At 46.2% G+C, this 18,668-nt stretch overlaps 1 protein-coding gene across 8 annotated transcripts in view; it reads right to left on the bottom strand.

Annotated features, from left to right (window-relative positions):
• Positions 1-18,668, bottom strand: part of DOP1B (DOP1 leucine zipper like protein B) — a 115,434-nt gene that overhangs the window by 51,634 nt on the left and 45,132 nt on the right. For 6 of the 8 annotated variants that reach the window (XR_001908649.4, XR_013530616.1, XR_013530617.1 and 3 more), the window contains 8 exons: positions 18,359-18,457; positions 17,914-18,037; positions 15,044-15,153; positions 14,677-14,791; positions 9,441-9,561; positions 7,540-7,659; positions 5,203-5,305; positions 3,353-3,544 (listed from right to left, as the gene is read on the bottom strand). Coding sequence is in view for 4 of the 8 variants with exons in the window: in XM_008986644.5 (XP_008984892.2) it covers positions 3,353-3,544; positions 5,203-5,305; positions 7,540-7,659; positions 9,441-9,561; positions 14,677-14,791; positions 15,044-15,153; positions 17,914-18,037; positions 18,359-18,457 (984 nt within the window). In the remaining 4 variants the exon portion in view is untranslated. The remainder of the gene's footprint in view (positions 1-3,352; positions 3,545-5,202; positions 5,306-7,539; positions 7,660-9,440; positions 9,562-14,676; positions 14,792-15,043; positions 15,154-17,913; positions 18,038-18,358; positions 18,458-18,668) is intronic. The other 2 variants (XM_017967206.4, XM_078358636.1) reach the window with 1 other exon arrangement.

The following is an 18,668-nucleotide window of genomic DNA, read 5'->3' as shown; positions in this document are numbered from 1 at the left end:
GTTTTTCAAAATCATCACTCTGTAGAGAATCCTCGTGTCAAGTGTATAATAAAATTTAGGAGGCACCCAAAACAGGGGAAGGAGAGGGGTGGGGGCAAACAGGAGGCTGTGCACCCACATGCTCTTCAGAGAGGCTGGCTTTTGGGCCTTTTTTTCTGGTATTTTCATCTAAATATACAACCCCTTTTAAAGTTCAAAGAAAGTTGTTTAAAAATGGTTTCTGCCAGGCGCGGTGGCTCAAGCCTGTAATGACAGCACTTCAGGAGGCCGAGGCAGGCGGATCACCTGCCACAATTTTCTGGGCAACAGAGCTAGAATTGTATCCAACATATTAACAAAGGTGAGTGACGAAACTGAGCTGAGGATAAAATAAAGGTATGGGGAAATAAAATAAGGCCGGGCACAGTGGCTCATGCCTGTAAATCCCAACACTTTGGGAGGCTGAGGTGGGCCGGAATTTGAGACCAGCTTGGCCAACATGGTGAAACTCCATCTCTACTAAAAATACAAAAGTTAGCTGGGTGTGGTGGCGCACACCTATAATCCCAGGTACTCAGGAGGCTGAGGCACAAGAATTGCTCGAACGTGGGAGGCAGGGGTTTGCGGTGCGCTGAGATAGCACACTGCACTCCAGCCTGGGCAACAGATCAAGACTCCATCTCAAAAAAAAAAAAAATAAATAAAATAAAAAGAAGAAGAAAAAAGAAAAGAAATAAAATAAGAGGAGAGGCTTACGCCTATAATTCCAGCACTTTGGGAGGCTGAGGCGGGCAGATCACCTGAGGTCAGGAGTTTGAGACCAGCCTGGCCAACATGGTGAAACCCCATCTCTACTAAAAATTAGCGGGGCATGGTGGCAGGCACCTGTAATCCTAGCTACTTGGGAGGCTGAGGCAAGAGAATCGCTTGAACCCGGGAGGTGGAGGTAAGAGGCAGGGAGCCAAGACTGTGCCAATGCACTCCAGCCTGAGCAACAAAGTGAGACTCCATCTCAAAAAAAAGAGAGGAGAAAGCTAGAATGAAGAGTCTCCTCAAAAAAAGTATGCATACATGTATACACATGTGGATTTATATACATGCATGTATACATACACAGACACACACACACACACACACACATTCATGGTAGCTTTTCCAAAGTGATGGCACTTCAGCCTTCAATCAACCTTTTGTCTTTTCCTATACTGTTAGATAATATTACATTGAATTTGAAACTCTTTATCATTTAAAACACCATGCTCTGTGGGGAAGAATGTGAAGGCAGTATGTGATTTTTAAACATATTCTTATTCGTATTTGTAGACTACTCATGCTTAAGCTTTCTTTTCTTTTTGAGACTGGGTCTCCCCCTTTGTTGCCCAGGCTGGAGTGCGATGGTGTGATCATGGCTCACTGCAGCCTTCACCTCCTAGGCTGAAGTGATCCTCCCACCTTGGCTGCCTGAATAGCTACAGTTGTACACTAACAGACCTGGCAAATTTTTTTTTTTTAATTTTTTGTGCAGATGGGGTTTTGCTGTGTTACCCAGGCTGCTCTTCAACTCCTGGGCCCAAGTAGTCCTCCTGCTTCGGCTTCTCAAAGTGTTGGGATTACAGGTGTGAGCCACTGCCTAGCCAAGCTTTACGTCTTAAATTATCATGGCTGGGCACAGTGGCTCACGCCTATAATCCCAATGCTTTGGGAGGCCGAGGTGGGCGGATCACCTGAGGTCAGGAGTTCAAGACCAGCCTGGCAACATGATGAAACCTTGTCTCTACTAAAAACACACACAAAAAATTAGCCAGGTATGGTGGTGTGCACCTGTAATCCCAGCTACTCGGGAGGCTGAGGAAGGAGAATCACTTGAACCCATGAGGCAGAGGTTGTAGTGAGCTGAGATAGCACCATTGCACTCCAGCCTGGGCGATAGAGAGACGTTGTCTCAAAAACAAAAACAAGAAGAAAAGCAAGTCAGAGAACAGTGTATGTTATGGGTTGAACTGTGTCTCCTAAAAAGGTGTTGGAGTAACTCCTCGTACCCGTGAATGTGATCTTAACTGGAAAACAGTCTCTTTGCAGATGATCCATTAGGATCATTATCCAGTAGGACTGGTGTCCTTATGAAAAGGGGAGCTCTGGACACAGAGACAGACGGGCACAGGTTGACTGCCAAGTGAACACAAAGGCAGAGACTGGGTGATGCTTCGACAAGCCGAGGAATGCCAAATACTGCCAGCACACCACCAGGAGCTAGCGGGAGGTAGGAGACACTCTTTCTCCCCAGAGCACTCAGGAGGGGCCAACCTTGCTGACACCTTCCTGTCAGACGCTGGCCTTCAGAACCTGAGAGAACAAATGTCTGTTGTTGAAGCCACCTAGTCTGTGGTATGTTGTTATGGCAGCCCCCGCAAATGACTCTAGTACCTCATCCCGCTTACATTTGAAATAACCCAAGTCACCTGCTACAAACACACACATAACACAGTCTGCAAGCCTAGTTACAACTGGCCCATTAACCGTAGTCATGTAGTTACCAACTATATCCAACCACTAGCTGCAGTTACTATGGAGCAGGCAAGTAGCACGAGTGGGTGAAACAAAGGTGCTAAACTTAAACATTTTTTTTATAGAGACCAGGTCTTGCTCTCACTCAGGCTGGAGTGTAGCCGTGAAATCACGGCTCACTGCAGCCTCAACCTCTTGGGCTCAAGGGATCCTCCCACCTCAGTCTCCTGAGAAGATGGAACTACAGGTGCACATCACCATGCCTGGCTTATTTATTTGTTTAGAGACAGAGTCTAGCTCTGTCACCAAGGCTGGAGTATAGTGGCGTGATCTCGGCTCACTGCAACCTCTGCTTCTCGGGTTCAAGCGATTCTCCTGCTTCAGCCTCTCAAGTAGCTGGGATCACAGGTGTGTGCCACCACGCCTGGCTAATTTTTTGTATTTTTAGTAGCGATGGGGTTTTGCCATGTTGGCCCAGGCTGGTCTTGAACTCCTGCCCTCAGGAGATCCACCTGCCTTGGCTTCCCAAAGTGCTGGGATTATAGGCATGAGCCACTGTGCCTGACCTAATTTTTATTTTGTAGAGAGAGGAGGTCTTGCTGTGTTGCCCAGGCTGGTCTCGAACTCCTGGACTCAAGCAATCCTCCTGCCCCAGCCTCCAAAAGTGTTGATATTAAGGCATGAACCACTGCACTGTGTCAGGTGCTAATAGCTTTTAAAGTGAGGGTTTTACAAGCACATTTGATAGACTGCCTGGTATCTTCTTGTCTTTATTCCCATCCTAACCAACCCTAAAGACTTTCTACTCCCAGGAAGGCATAAGCTGCTTTCAGCTCCCAGAGTCACCTCTGCCCCTCAGAGCACACACCGAGGTTCCGCTGGTGGACTCCGTGTCGAGGTAGGAAGGTGGCATCTGGACTTTGCTAAGCACCTTGAAACACGTCTTCAAGGCATGCGTGAGTTCAGGTAAACTCAAGGCCTCCATGTCCTCAGCAAGAGGCTGCACCAGGCAGCCAAGCACCTGAGGGAGATACTGAGTTTGCACCTCAGAGTAAAGTTCCTGTGAAATAAATACATGGGTTAATCCACACATTGTCAGTTTACAGTCAGAAAAACAATGCATCTCAAAATGGCATCTAAGTCAATTTTTTAGGGCATAAATTTCACATTAATTTTCAAGTCAGAAAACAAAATAAGGCTAGGTTCAGTGGCTCATGCCTATAATCCCAGCCAGCATTTTGGGAGGCTGAGGCAAGCAGATTGCTTGAACTTAGGAGTTTGAGACCAGCCTGGGCAATGCAGTGAGACCCTCATATCTATAAAAAATTCTAACATTAGCCAGATTTGGTGACACATGCCTGTGGTCTTAGCTACTTGGGAGGCTAAGGTGGGAGGATTGCCTGAGCCTGGGAGGATGAGGCTATAGTGAGCCGAGACCATGTCACTGCACTCCAGCCTGCGTGACAGAGTGAGAGCTTATCTCAAAAAAGAGAAAAGAGGCTGGGCATGGTAGGTCATATCTGTAATCCCAGCACTTTGGGAGGCCAAGGCTGGTGGATCACCTGAGGTTGCATTTGAGACCAGCCTGACCAATATGGTGAAACCCTCTCTCTACTAAAAATACAAAAAATTAGCTGGGTGTAGTGGCAGGTGCCTGTAATCCCAGCCACTCAGGAGGCTGACGCTTGAACTCGGGAGGCAGAGGTTGCAGTGAGCTGAGATTGTGCCATTGCACTCCAGCCTGGGCAACAAGAGCAAAATGCCCTCTCAAAAAAAAAAAAAAATCATTTCTATTGTTTTTTTCTTTGAGACTGGATCATGTTATGCTGGTCTCAAATTCCTGGGCTCAAGCAATCTTCTGCCTTGGCCTCCTGAGTAGCTGGGATTATGAGCACAAACCACGGTGCTAGGCTCAATATTTTAATTTGATCTATACAAATTGAGGACGTTATGTCTCTCCTCACAAGTGGCTTTACACTTTCTAATAGAAAATAAAATTGGCACTTTTCTATATTAAGAAAATTAGTTTCCTTTGAGAAAATTAGCCAATAGCACAATTTTAATTAGGAAATGTATTGACTCTTACCCTAAAATAACTGTAATACAGGGGTGATACCCAGTTCATCGGCTGGATGACTTAACTTCGGCTTAGCCCACTTACAACTGGCCCAAAAGTTATAGCCCCTCTTAAATAAGACACTAAGAATATAAGAGATTATATCCAGCTATATATATATATATATATATATATATATATATATATATATATTTATATTTTTTTGAAATGGAGTTTCACTCTTGTTACCCAGGCTGGAGTACAATGGTGTGATCTCGGCTCACTGCAACCTCCGCCTCCTGGGTTCAAGCAATTCTCCTGCCTCAGCCTCCCGAGTAGCTGGGACTACAGGAACGCGCCACCACGCCCAGCTAATTTTTTGTATTTTTAGTAGAGATGGGGTTTCACCATGTTGACCAGGATGGTCTCGATCTCTTGACCTCATGATCCACCCGCCTCGGCCTCCCAAAGTGCTGGGATTACAGGCTTGAGCCACCGCACCTGGCTATCCAGCTATATATTTTGCCAAAACAAACATCAAAACAGTGTCGCTTATTTATGTAAAACATTTCCAGTAAAGTGAGGTTGATGAGGCAGGCCACCGCCACCCGTGAGAATGTAATCAGCAGCAGATGTTGAGCCATCTCTTCCCAAGCACTCACCAAGGGAATGACGTCCAGCAGGAAGACCAGGAGGGCACAGAGCTCCGAGACGGTCGGGGGAGGGCTGATGCTGCTCCTCATGCTGTAACACTGCTTCACTGGTCTATAAATCGCAGCAGAGAAAAATCCATTTTTTTGGCCAGGCACGGTGGTTCACACCTATAATCCTAGCACTTTGGGAGACTGAGATGGGCAGATTGTCTGAGCTTCCACCAGCCTGGGGAACATGGTGAAACCCCATCTCTACCACCATACAAAAAATTAGCCAGGTATGGTGGCGCATGCCTGTAGTCCTAGCTACTTGGGGGGCTAAGGCATGAGAACTGCTTGAATCCGGGAGGCAGAGGTTGCAGTGAGCCAAGATCGTGTCACTGCACTCCAGCTTGGGTGACAGAGCAAGTCTCAAAAAAAAAAAAAAAAATCAATTCTTCCTGCCATAAGTCTAAACATTTCTTATATTATTCTACTCCAAACATAATGAAAGACAGCTTTTGCAGTTCTGATAACTAAATTCCGTCGACCGAAACTATCTAACATGGAGAAATGTTTGTAAGTGTCTTGAACCTGCTGGTGTCCGAAACAGGTTCCCTCTGATTGAACTCTATTGATTCAGATGTGGGTGGTCCCATACCCATGTGGGCACTCCATACCCAGGAGACCTGGAGTGCACTGACAGATGTAATCCCAGGTCCCCAATCCAAGCCCAAAGGCCCGTTCCAAGGGAATGAGGCTGGGCTGGAGGACACCACAGTCCACATGGCTGTTGGATCTGCTACAGGAGTGGCCTGAGACAACGTATCTCCAAGTAACACCAGGAGTTTATCAGCAATACCCAGGAGTAATACCCAGGAGTTTATCAGCACTCGAGTTGCCTAGAACACTTTAGCTTCTGAAGAGAAGTGTAACTCCACCAATCAACTGTTGTTAGTTGCTTATCTTATACTGAAATTCAACACTTCTTTTTAAATAAACAGGGTACTAGATAAATAGGTAAGTTAAAAAGTATCTATTGCTTCTCATTCCATAACCCTGGGATGAATAAATGAACTGTAATTGCATCCACAGGCAACAGCAAAGCCACGTTATACTGAAGACAGACATTAATCCCAGGACAGTGATTAACTCTGGGATGAAAGGAAGACAAAATGTTGGGAAAGTGGAGAGTCAGCTCTAGCTGGGTAGAAACATTCTATTCTTTTTTTTTTTTTAATAACCAGGATGACCAGATGAAGTGGCTCATACCTGTAATCCCAGCACTTTGGGAGGCCAAAGCAGGAAGATCACTTGAGGTCAGCAGTTTGAGACCAGCCTGGCCAACATGGTGAAACCCCATCTCTACTAAAAATACAAACATTAGCTGGGTGTGGTGGCATGCGCCTGTAGTCCCAGCTACTTGGGAGGCTGAAGTGGGAGGACTGCTTGAGTGGGGAGGCGGAAGTTGGAGTGAGCTGGGATCATGCCAGTGCACTCCTGGATGACACAGAGAAACTTCGTCTAAACACACACACACACACACACACACACACCAGGCTGACCAAAGCATACTGTAACCTCAATATAATATGGCCTTGCTGTTGCCTGTGGATCCGATTGCAATTAACTTATTCGTCCCAGGGTTGTGAGCTTATTTGGGCAGAAAAGCGTAGTGGTAGCAGCTGAGAGTTAAGACTGTGAGACAGCCGAGAGCATGACAGTGGAGATGAACAGGAAATACGTGTTGCGGCATGCCTCACAGGACAAAACAGGGTTTGAGACATGACTTTATTCCTCCCGCAAAGAAAATGGCATGGGAAAGGGCTCTCCAGGAAAGCATGGTGTCCCCAGCGCACGCCACTGCACACAGTTTAGGGGGTGCAATTCACCCAGTTAAAAGAGACGGAGAAGCTGATTATAGCAGCTTAAAACATGAATGCTTTTATCTGACCAGTTACACATTAAGTGCAGTAAGAATTTAAGAAAACTGAAGGTTTCAGAAACACTCTATCCAGTCACAGAGCCACAAAGCTAAGCTGCTTTCAATAGATCAGGCAGCCAGGAGGGAAAGCGGATTTGATGAGTGTAACCAGGAAATGCACTGAGGATTTTCTAAAGTTAGACTTTTCACGCAGCTTCGGAATTACACGGCAAGGATTATGCGAACCTTCTTATTGGAGATGTTTTTATTCTGCTAGAATCTTAAGTGAATTCTTTCCAATCCTGTTTTAGTTGAATTTCAAAACTCAGGAAAGACCACCCAGCTTAGCTACTTCTGTATAATCTGCCCATTCTAAGCAGCTACCAAATCGTTAAACCTCTCATCCTTCCTAGATATTCTGTATTTCTGACCCACATACTTACCTAAAGCATTCCTCAAAACACCTCGTCATATAATCCCAGAGAAAGTCTGTGCTTAGAGAAGTGATCAGCAAATTTACTGTTTTGACAATCTCAGAGGCATTTCTGTTTTCTTTGATCGTGCTGTAAGGAGGAGAGGGCATGAACACGTACATCCATAAAAAATCCTGAATTACAAAAAGTGTCCGAAAAACTAACTCGTTTCACCATCTACAACTTATTTCTAGAGAAGCTGACACACCCTGATAAAAATGAAAATATTACTGTTCTTATAAAGTGTTTGCATAATGCCATCCTACACAGTATTTATCTTGATATGGAGTCTCAAAAATAAATTTCAGAGCCAGGTAGGGTGACGGGGTTTCACCGTGTTGGCCAGGTTGGTCCACCCACCTCAGCCTCCCAAAGTGCTGTGATTACAACCCGGCAGGTGGGGACTGCAGTGAGCTGAGACTGCGCCACTGCACTCCAGCCTGGGTGACAGAGTTAGACTCAGTCTCAAAAAAAAATTTTTTTTTCAGAGCTACTGTAAAAAGAAATTGTACAGAAAAACAGCTTTACTCCATATTCTACTGGTGGAATAACATGGTACACAGATATGCAGCATGGAAATTTAGCTAAAATTCTAAATGTTTATATATATAAATTTTTTTTTTGAGACAGAGTCTCACTCTGTTGCACAGGCTGGAGTGAAGTGGCATCATCTCGGTTCATTGCAACCTCTGCCTCCTAGGTTCAAGCGATTCTCCTGCCTCATCCTCCTGAGTAGCTGATATTACAGGTGCCCGCCACTAGGCCTGGCTAATTTTTGTATTTTTAGTAGAGATGGGGTTTTGCCATGTTGGCTAGGCTGGTCTAGAACTCCTGACCTCAAGTGATCTACCAGCCTCAGCCTCCCAAAGTGCTGAAATTACATGTGCGAGCCACAGCGCCCAGCCTTAAATGTTTATCTTCTATGGCTCAGGAAATTTATTCGAGAAATTTATCCTGCTGAAATCCTTGCACAGGTACACAGATGTGTGCAGAAGTGTACCACTGAAAGGCCATTAAAAAATACTGAAAAAGGCTGGGTGCGGTAGTTCACACCTGTAATCCCAGCACTTTGGGAGGCTGAGGCAGGCAGATCACTTGAGGTCACAAGTTTGAGACCAGCCTGGCAAACATGGCAAAACTCTGTCTGTACTAAAAACATAAAAATTAGCCAGATACGGTAATGGGAGTCTGTAATGCCAGCTACTCAGGACGCTGAGGCAGGAGAATCATTTGAGCCCAGGAGGTGGAGGTTGCAGTGAGCTGAGACAGTGCCAGTGTACTCCAGCCTGGGTGACAGAGCGAGACTCTGTCTCAAAAACAAACAGGCTGTGCATGTGGGGGATAGCACTTGCAATCCCAGTGCTTTGGGAGGCCGAGGCAAGCAGATTATGAGGTCAGGAGTTCGTGACCAGTATGGCCAACATGGTGAAACCCCTGTCTCTACTAAAAATGTAAAAATTAGTTGGGTGTGGTGGCGGGCACCTGTAATCCCAGCTACTTGGGAGGCTGAGGCAGAAGAATGGCTCAGGAGGTGGAGGTTGCAGTGAGCCAAGATTGTGCCACTGCACTCCGGCCTGGCAAGAGAGCAAGACTCCATCTGGGGAAAACAAAACAAAACAAAACAAAACAAAACAAAACAAAACAAAACAAAACAAAACAAAACAAAACAACTCTTCACATTACTCAGTAGGGAACAGTCAATTCCTACTGCCTGACTTCAGGGCATTGATTATGTTAACCAATGGTCTCACCTGCTGCGTCTCTACTTTCTCTACCTCTTAACAATTTATAGTAAACAAGAAAGGAAAAAAAAAAAAACCACAGCACCTGGGAGGGACAAAGATGTGTGATGTTCGAGGCCAGACCCATACCTTATCAGCGAATTTCCACTCTGGGTGTAGCTCAGTTTCAGATCGGAGCCAAGGGCATCTCTGCAGTAAGCATAAAAGGCCCTGATGACTTCGAGAAACAAATTCCCCACCACTTGAGGCCCTGAAATTAGAAGGAAGATGGTCAGAAACAGATTAGCATCCCTTTCAAAGTGTTAAGTGACAAATACACAAGACATATACAGAGTAAACCTGTACACAGACATCTTATGTAGTCTAAAATACACCGAAACTTAACTTCAGTGGTGACAACTTTAGCTGGGGAAACATTCATGAAAATAGCCAACATTTTTGTAGAACTTTCTGTGTGCTGGACATCCTTCCTTTTTTTTCTTTTCTTTTTTTTTTTTTAGACGGAGTCTTGCTTAGCCACCCAGGCTGGAGTGCAGCGGTGCAATCTCAGCTCACTGCAACCATCATCTTCCAGGTTGAAGCAGTTTTCCTGTTTCAGCCTCCCGAGTAGCTGGGACCACAGGCACCTGCCATCATGCCCGGCTAATTTTTGTATTTTAGTAGAGATGGGGTTTCGCTGTGTTGGCCAGGCTGGTCTTGAACTCCTGACTTCAGGTGATCTGCCCACCTCAGCCTCCCAAAGTGCTAGGATTACAGGCATGAGCCACTGGCCTGACAGAAATTCCTATGTGCCCAACACCCTTCTAAGCATTTAACATCTACTGGCTTATTAAACCCTTATAACAGCCATGTGGACAGATACTACACTGCTGATGACATGTAAGGGGATGGAAGCACAGAGAGGTTAAGTAACTTGTCCAGGGCAGATTCTGCTAGATGGAGGCAGAGCGCAGACTACCTGTGTTAAGTGTGTATAAACTGCTGGCCGGGGACATGACTCAACAGAAACCTCCACAGAGCAGGGCAACTTCTTCAATTCCTTTAGTCATGAGCTGGAGCAACACAAAATAAAAATGATGCCCGTCCTGAACCACCGAGAAACATGGCACAAAAGAACTGGACCAGCTGAACGTTAGAGAAGCTTTACTGCCAACCAGGCAGGGGCTGGGCAGGGCATTTCTGCTCTGCACACCGCAACCCTCAGGGAGCTGAGGGCCTGACTTTTCACCCATGTATCCGGAGGGAGAAACACACAATGAATTCAGAGAAAATGAAAGCTCTGTCAACACTGGCAAAAAAGTGGATTAATGCAATCTTTTACATTTTCTTTTCACAAAACCAAAAGATGCGCCGCAGTGGCTCACGCCTGTAATCCCAGCACTCTGGGCATGAATAGTGCTGCTAAGGCTAATGGATCACGAGGTCACGAGCTCGAGACCAGCCTAACCAACATGGTGAAAGCCCATCTCTACTAAAAGTACAAAAATTAGCCGGGTGTGGTGGTGTGTGCCTGTAATACCAGGTACTCAGGAGGCTGAGGCAGGAGGATCACTTGAACCCAGGAGGTGGAGGCTGCAGTGAGCTGAGATTGCGCCACTGCTCTCCAGCCTGGGCGACAGAGCGAGACTCCATCTCAAAAAAAAAAAAGGATGTGCCTCTGAGAGAACTATTTTCATGCTAATTTTCCTGAGTATTTTTTTAAAGATAGAATTTATTATTATTTTTTTGGAGACAGAGTCTCACTCTATTGCCCAGGCTCCCAGGCTGGAGTGCAGGGGCATGATTTCAGCTCACTACAACCTCTGCCTCCTGGGTTCAAGCGATTCTCCCGCCTCAGCCACCAAGTAGCTGGGATTTCAGGTGCATGCCACCACATCCAGCTACATTCTGTATTTTTAGTATAGGCGGGTTTTACCATGTTGGTCTGGAACTCCTGACCTCAGTTGATCTGCCTGCCCCGGCCTCCCAAAGTACTTCTGGGATTACAGGTGTGAGCCACCACACCCGCGTTGGCTTCCTCTGTGTTTTACCGACAGCATAAGAATGCTAAATGCTTGCTACCAAAACGAAGGCAATTTTGCTGCCTTGATTCATGGAGGAGGAAATGAGGTATGGCTAAAGCCCAGCCACAAAAAGTACGGACAGGACTGAACGGCCGTCCTGTGCCTCCTAGTTCTAGGTAATCACCTCCTTTGCCTCCTGAGTATGTTTTCCTGCAGACAGCTAAAAAATTAGAAAGAGTAAATTAAACAACTGTTATGACTGGGCAGGATCCTGATATTCATTTGCTTCCAGAAAATATGTCCTGGAGCCCAAGTGAGCAGCACTTGGCTCACCAAAGTGCACAGCTTTGACATGAAACACACATCTCCGGAATGCTACGTTATATTTTCTTCTTTTAATACTTCCCTAAAGCTACACAGCAAGCTCCCAATACGTTTACAGAACTTTTTCCACTTTTTGGACTAAATCATGACTTTTCAGAGCTGCAGTTACTTCACACTAGCAGGAAAATCTATTTGGTTTGAGGTGGGAGGGCAGAGATGGGAAGAGGAATCTGAACGAAGTGCAGGTCCCCTGAGGCAGCACATCAGGGGCAGAGCATAGAAGAACAAATGCTTCATACTTGGACTTTGGTTAAGAACAACGAGAGCTGCACAAGTCCTAGAATCAAAGTTCACCCCTCGGTGACGGAAGTGAACATCTGGGGTACGGTTTCTCTGAACGCAATCAGGTAAGCATCTGGGAGTGCTGAGAAACCGAGCTTAGGCTCCTCAGTGTTCCTGAGCAAATGACCTACCCCTGCCCAACCTTGGTCTTTCCATCTGTAAAACGGATGTAGTGGGAATACCCACCCCGGCGTTGTTGGAGGGACGGAAATGTGTGTGCAGACAGATATAAAAGGATGTATGCATATCACTTGGCAAAAGTAATTGCTTAAAAAAATGTCAGCTGCGGTTATTATTCATGAACAGGAAAACACTCCAGGAACATGGAGTCTCCCCTTCCCTATAACTTCATGAGAAGCTGCTCACCTTTTGCCCTTCTAGAGCCTGGCACTGTCCCTGCCACATGGCAGATGCTCTGAGCTTTTGAATGGATAAGCGAAGGGCCTCCATCCCAAGCCAGAGAGAGTCAACCCCTTCACTAATGCCCTCAGCTCTTTCTCTCTCTTTTTTTTTGAGACAGAGTCTTATTCTGCCATCCAGGCTGGGGTGCAGTGGCATAATCTCAACTTACTGCAACAGCTGTCTCCTAGGTTCAAGCGATTCTCCTGACTCACCATCTAAGTAGCTGCATTTATAGGCATGCCCCACCACGACCGAATTTTTAATAGATATTTTTGTATTTTTAATAGAGATTGGGTTTCACCATATTGGTCAGGATGGTCTCGAACTTGGCTTTCCAAAGTGCCAGGATTATAGGTGCAAGCCACCACACCTGGCCAGCCCTCAGCTTTCTTGTTCTCTGCAAACAGCTCTGGTAGGCACACCTGGCACACTGAAATGACATTCTGAGGCTTGCAATCCAACAAAAGAGAGGGAATGGTTTCCTTGGTACGGGCCTCTCATAAGCGGATGTAGACATAAGCACAGTGAACTAATATGGTAGCAAATTTCTGTTTTTCTTGTGATGGAGTCTCGTTCTGTCACCCAGGCTGGAGTACAATGGCGCAACCTCGGCTCACTGCAACCTCTACCTCCCAGGTTCAAGCAATTCTCCTGCCTCAGCCTCCCAAGTAGCTGGGATTACAGGTATGCACCACCACGCCCTATGTTGGCCAGGCTGGTCTCGAACTTTGACCTCAGGTGATCTACCCACCTCAGCTTCCCAAAGTGCTAGGATTACAGGCATGAACCACTACACCCGGCCGCAAATTTCTTTTTTTTTTTTTTTTTTTTTTGAGACAGGGTCTCGCTATGTTGCCCAAGCTGGAGTGCAGTGACTATTCACAGGTGTGATCCCACTACTGATCAGCATGGGAGTTTTGACCTGCTCCATTTCCGACTTGGGCTGGTTCACCCCTCCTTAGGCAACCTTGTGGTCCCCCGCTCCCGGGAGGTCACCATATTGATGCCGAACTTAGTGCAGACACCTGATCGGCATAGCACACTACAGCCCACAACTCCTGGGCTCAAGAGATCCTCCAGCCTCAGCCTCCCAAATAGCTGGGAGTACAGGCACGCACCACTGCGCCTGGCTGCAAATTTCTTTTTAAAGTGAGGTAGAGGGCTGGGCACAGTGGCTCACACCTGTAACTCCAGCACTTTGGGAGGCCAAGGCAGGAGGATCACTTTAGGTCAGGAGTTCGAGACCAGCCTGGCCAAGATGATGAAACCCCGTCTCTACTAAAAAATACAAAAATTAGCTGGGTGTGGTGGCAGGCACCTGTAATCCCAGCTACTGGGGAAGCTGAGGCAGGAGAATTGCTTTAACGTGGGAGACGGAGGTGTCAGTGAGCCCAGATTATGCCTTTGTATTTCAGGCTGGGCAACAAGAGTGAAACTGTCTCAAAAAAATTATAATAATAATAAAAATAAATAAATAAAAATAAGGCGAGGGAGGAAAGGTCACTTTTCTCAACCTATGCTCAAAGGACTGTAGTATCTAAGAGGGGAGCCTCTGGTGACCTTCTGGTGAACTAGACTAGAGTCTCGTTCAACCCCCTTCCTTTTACAGTGAAAATGTTTTTAATCTACACAGTGAAAAGAAGTGGCCTGCCCAGGATCCCAAGGCGAAAAGTTGGACGGGGTCCCCTACTTACTGAAAATCAGACCAAAGCTCATTTTAAGCATGACACTGAAGAAAAACAGTCTTAAAAAGGAAACACCACATGTGTTCTGTAGACACGATAGGAGCTCAGAGGTATTTTCCTGACAAAAATATTCAAATTATTGAGCAAAACTTTTTTTTTTAGACAGGGTCTTACTCTGCTGCCCAGGCTGGCGTGCAGTGGTACAGTCACAGCTCGCTGCAGCCTCAAACCCCTGGACTCAGGTGGTCTTCTTACCTCAGCCACCTGGTAGCTGGGACTACAGGCACACTCTACCAGGCCTGGATTTTTTCTTTTTGTATTTTTTTGTAGAGATGAGGTTTTTCAACATGGCTTTTCAGCCTGGTCTCAAATCCATGAGCTCCAGTGCTAGGATTACAGGCGTGGTTACAGGTGTGATCCGCCATGCAAAACATTTACGTGACCACACATGATCACTGAAGCATGTAACCTAACAATTTCAAAGGTCTGAGATTCCAAAGATTACATTATATTCAAAAAAACGCTTTGGTTGTATCCCACTGTGTTTTATTTCCCTGAAAACAGGTCACCTGTATCTGCATAGGACAGCAGCAGCATTTCCAACATTACCTATCTCTGGCTTGTCGAGCAGACTGATGAGGATGCGGAAAGGCTTCAGGTATGTGTGATGGCGCTCCTCCATGTCAGCATCTAGAAACTTCTGATGCAGTATCTCAGCCAGACCCTATTTATTTTTAAAAAGCCATATATTAGACTATCGTAGAGCATAAAGTGTAACAACATCACTGGCTATTCTAATTGTCCAGTACTCTGGGACAGAGGGAAAACCAGTTACCCACCATGTAACAAATACACTGCAGCTCCCCAAACCAGGGGCCCAGGAACGTGCCCAGGGCCTACATGGAAGTCTCCCAAAGAAATCCACTGGAGAATCGTGACGAGGAATGCCCTGAACTTTCCAGAAATGCTGCCTTACCTCAACTAAAAGATCCTTGGAGTATTTTTCAAAAAAGTAAGACGACTGGTCTTCATAGGAATTTGAGATTTCAGATTCTGGCACAATGGTATTTCCTTTAATGTCGGAGCCTGTAAAAGAACAAGTGCCAGCTGTAAAGAGAGCCACGCTTTTAAAGGACATCATATTGTGCAAAAGTCTCACGCTCCGATGTTTTTAAAAATATCATTCCTCTGACGGAAAACCAAAATCAGATCCAGAAAGACCAAGTCATATTTTTTCCCTCTGACAATGGTGTGGCTATTGGACAGGTAGAATTCCATCTCAATGGGCTTCAATTTAGCTTGCTCTAAGAATTCACCCTTTTACAAGCATGATTACAAACATCAAATGAAATGCTATCTTTTTTTTTTTTGAGACAGTGTCTCATTCTGTTACCCAGGCTGGAGGGCAGCTGCATGATCAGAGCTCACTGTGCCTCCACCTTCACGCTCAAGCAATCCTCTGGCCTCAGCCTCCTGAGCAGTTGAGACTACAGGTGCATGCCACCACACTCTGTTAATTTTTTTTTTTTTTTTTTTTTGAGACAGAGTCTCATTGTCACCCAGGCTGAAGCACAGTAGTGGGATCTCAGCTCACTCCACCTCCTGGGTTCAAGTGATTCTCCTGGCTCAGCCTCTCAAGCAGCTGAGACTACAGGCATCCACCACCTATAGTCTCAGTTATTTTTAGTAGACATGGAGTTTCACCATATGGGCCAGGTTGGTCTGGAACTCCTGGCCTCAAGTGATCTGCTTGCCTCAGCCTCCCAAAGTGCTGGGATTACAGGCGTGAGCCACTGCACTGGCCAGATTTTTTTGAATTTTAGTAAAGATAAGGTTTTGCTAGGTTGCCCAGGCTGATCTTGAACTTTTGGGCTCATGTGATCCTCCCGCCCTGGCCTCCCCTCCCAAAATGCTGAGGTTATAGGCATGAATTGCCTCACCTGGCTGAGGATCTTTTTTTTTTTTTTGAGAGAGTCTCACTCTATGGCCCAGGCTGGAGTGCAGTGGCACAATCTTGGCTCACTGCAACCTGCACCTCCCGGGTTCAAGTGATTCTCCTGTCTCAGCCTCCCAAGTAGCTGGGACTACAGGCACATGCCCCCATGCCTGGCTAATTTTTGTGTTTTTTAGTAGAGACAGGTTTTCACCACATTGGCCAAGCTGGTCTTGAACTCCTGACCTCAGGTGATCCACCTGCCTCAGCCTCCCAAAGGGCTGGGATTATAGGCGTGGGCCACTGTGATAAGGATCATTTTTTAAAACTGGTGTTTATTTGTCCAGCATTATGTGAGGTCGAGGTAATCTCGTGCACATGCTCCCATCAGCTGGAGCCTTGGATGAGTCTGCGAGTTTCTCAGGGCAAAGAAGTGCATCCTCATAGTACAGGCAAAGAATATGAGGCTCCTGGGGCCGCAGCTAAGCGATAAGACCTGGTGCTGCGGTCGGACCCCGCAGCTAAGCGATCAGACCCGGTGCTGCGGTCCGACCCCGCAGCTAAGCGATCAGACCTGGTGCTGCGGTCCGACCCCGCAGCTAAGCGATCAGACCTGGTGCTGCGGTCCGACCCCGCAGCTAAGCGATCAGACCTGGTGCTGCGGTCGGACCCCGCAGCTAAGCGATCAGACCTGGTGCTGCGGTCGGACCCTGCGCCCTCCACACAGCGTATCAAGTCCCATAGAAGCAGAGCTGTGCATTTAACAAAATCATCCTTTACAGACAAATCCTTAAAGAGTCTATAAATAGTCTTCTTAAAATCCTTAGTAAGCTTCCTTGCAATGACTTTTAAAAGTTTTATAACTAGGGAGAAGGGAAGGAAGGAGGACTGAAGAGGACTTCCTGACTTCAGTAAGATCTTTGGTACAGATCTTTGATAAGATCTAAATGGTTGGCTGAGCATGGTGGCGTGTAATCCCAGCACTTTGGGAGGCGGAGGTGGGCAGATTGCCTGAGGATAGGAGTCTGAGACCAGCTTGGCCAGCATGGTGAAACCCCATCTCTACTAAAAATACAAAAATTAGCTGGGCATGGAGGTGGGTGCCTGTAATCCCAGCTACTTGGGAGGCTGAGGCAGGAGAATTACTCGAACCTGGGAGGTAGAGGTTGCAGTGAGCTGAGATCACACCACTGCACTCCAGCCTGGGCAACAGAGCGAAACTCCGTCTCAAAAAGAAAAAAAAAGATCTAAATGTTGAGAGTTAATCAGAGCTGTGAAGTCTTGTCACAGTTGTTTTGCATACCACCTTTTCTTAGGTGCGCAAGTATCAGACTTTAGAAAATTCATGAATGTGTTATCTTTTAGGCTGCAATTTCCTAGACTCTGTCTCTGGGAGGCCTTCTGACCACAGTCAAGGGCCTTTGCCAACAAATGTACAGGCAGTCCGCAAAACACAGAAACACAGCCCAGGGGCTCTCGTGATCTCCAAAGTTATCCAAAAGACTCCCAAAACATTTCCACTCATACAAAACCTCCTTCTTGATTTACACATCTCCCACAATATTTGTAAGTTTTCACCACGATATACCTTCATCGTATGAAACTTCTCCATAGCAACAGGCTTCTACTTAAACGAGGTTTCACCACCAGTTTCTGGTGGTATTTCAAGCTCTTAAAATGGAATTCAGTTGGCATTTTAAAAATCCCACTTATTATTTCCCCTTTTTTAAAAAAAAAATTCTGCAAAATAACCATGTGTAGACACAGACGTCAACTGCCCAGCGCCATATTTAGTCACTGTGGTATCTTCATGATTCAGAAATACATCACCAAGACCAACTCCTATTCCAGAAGTCAGCTCTAAAAGGTTTCACGTTAAATTTGACTTTAAAAGGCTGCATACTGCTCAGTACCTAGTAACCACGCATACAGTCTTCTGTTCAGGGACATGTCCCTTCTCAGTAGGGTCTGGGTGGCGGCTGAGAGAATGTGCACGATGTCAGATCTGAGGAGGGGGACGGCTCGCTCACTGGAATCCTATTAGAGGGACAGAGATTTTACTGCAAGGGAAGGATAGGGTAGATGGCTAGCTTTTTGACATGCAGCCCTTCCTTGTTGGTCTACAAAGCTCTATGTTAGAAAGGGTTGGCTCCTCGCACATTACCAACGGAAGAAGCTATTCGATATGTGCAATGGAAACTCCATCCTTGCAAAAATGAGCAGGGACTTTTCACTGGCTACCAGCAAATAATGCCCATGAGTGGCTGAGCTGTCCTCTTACGACAAAAACTGCTTGAGATCTATATCCCACCCCTTGGGAAACCCCAGTGACTTACCAGAAGAGTACAAATGACTTACCAGACAGGTGTAAAATGGGAAGAAAAACAGAACAATTTCCAGATTATTTCTTTGCACAAGAACATTTGAGTCCAACAGGGAGGCACACAAAGATTTCACCTGTAAATGGTCAAACGACATTAGCATTTTCAGGCTACATTTATGTACCTTTCCTAGGACTTTTGAAACTCCTGTGTTATATCACTCAGGAGAGAAGCTGCAGCCGCAGGTCAGGAGAGTGTAGGTCCTAGCTCTCGAGGCCGGCAGGCTGTGTGACGTCGGAGATGTTCAGCTGCAGACCTCGCCGTTCCACGTGAGAGCTGGAGGGGTT

Source organism: Callithrix jacchus, chromosome 21, assembly GCF_049354715.1.
Source record: "Callithrix jacchus isolate 240 chromosome 21, calJac240_pri, whole genome shotgun sequence".
Classification (NCBI taxonomy): Eukaryota; Metazoa; Chordata; class Mammalia; order Primates; family Cebidae; genus Callithrix; species Callithrix jacchus.
Note: the sequence above shows the minus strand (reverse complement) of the source record. Positions and strands in the feature narration are given on the sequence as shown.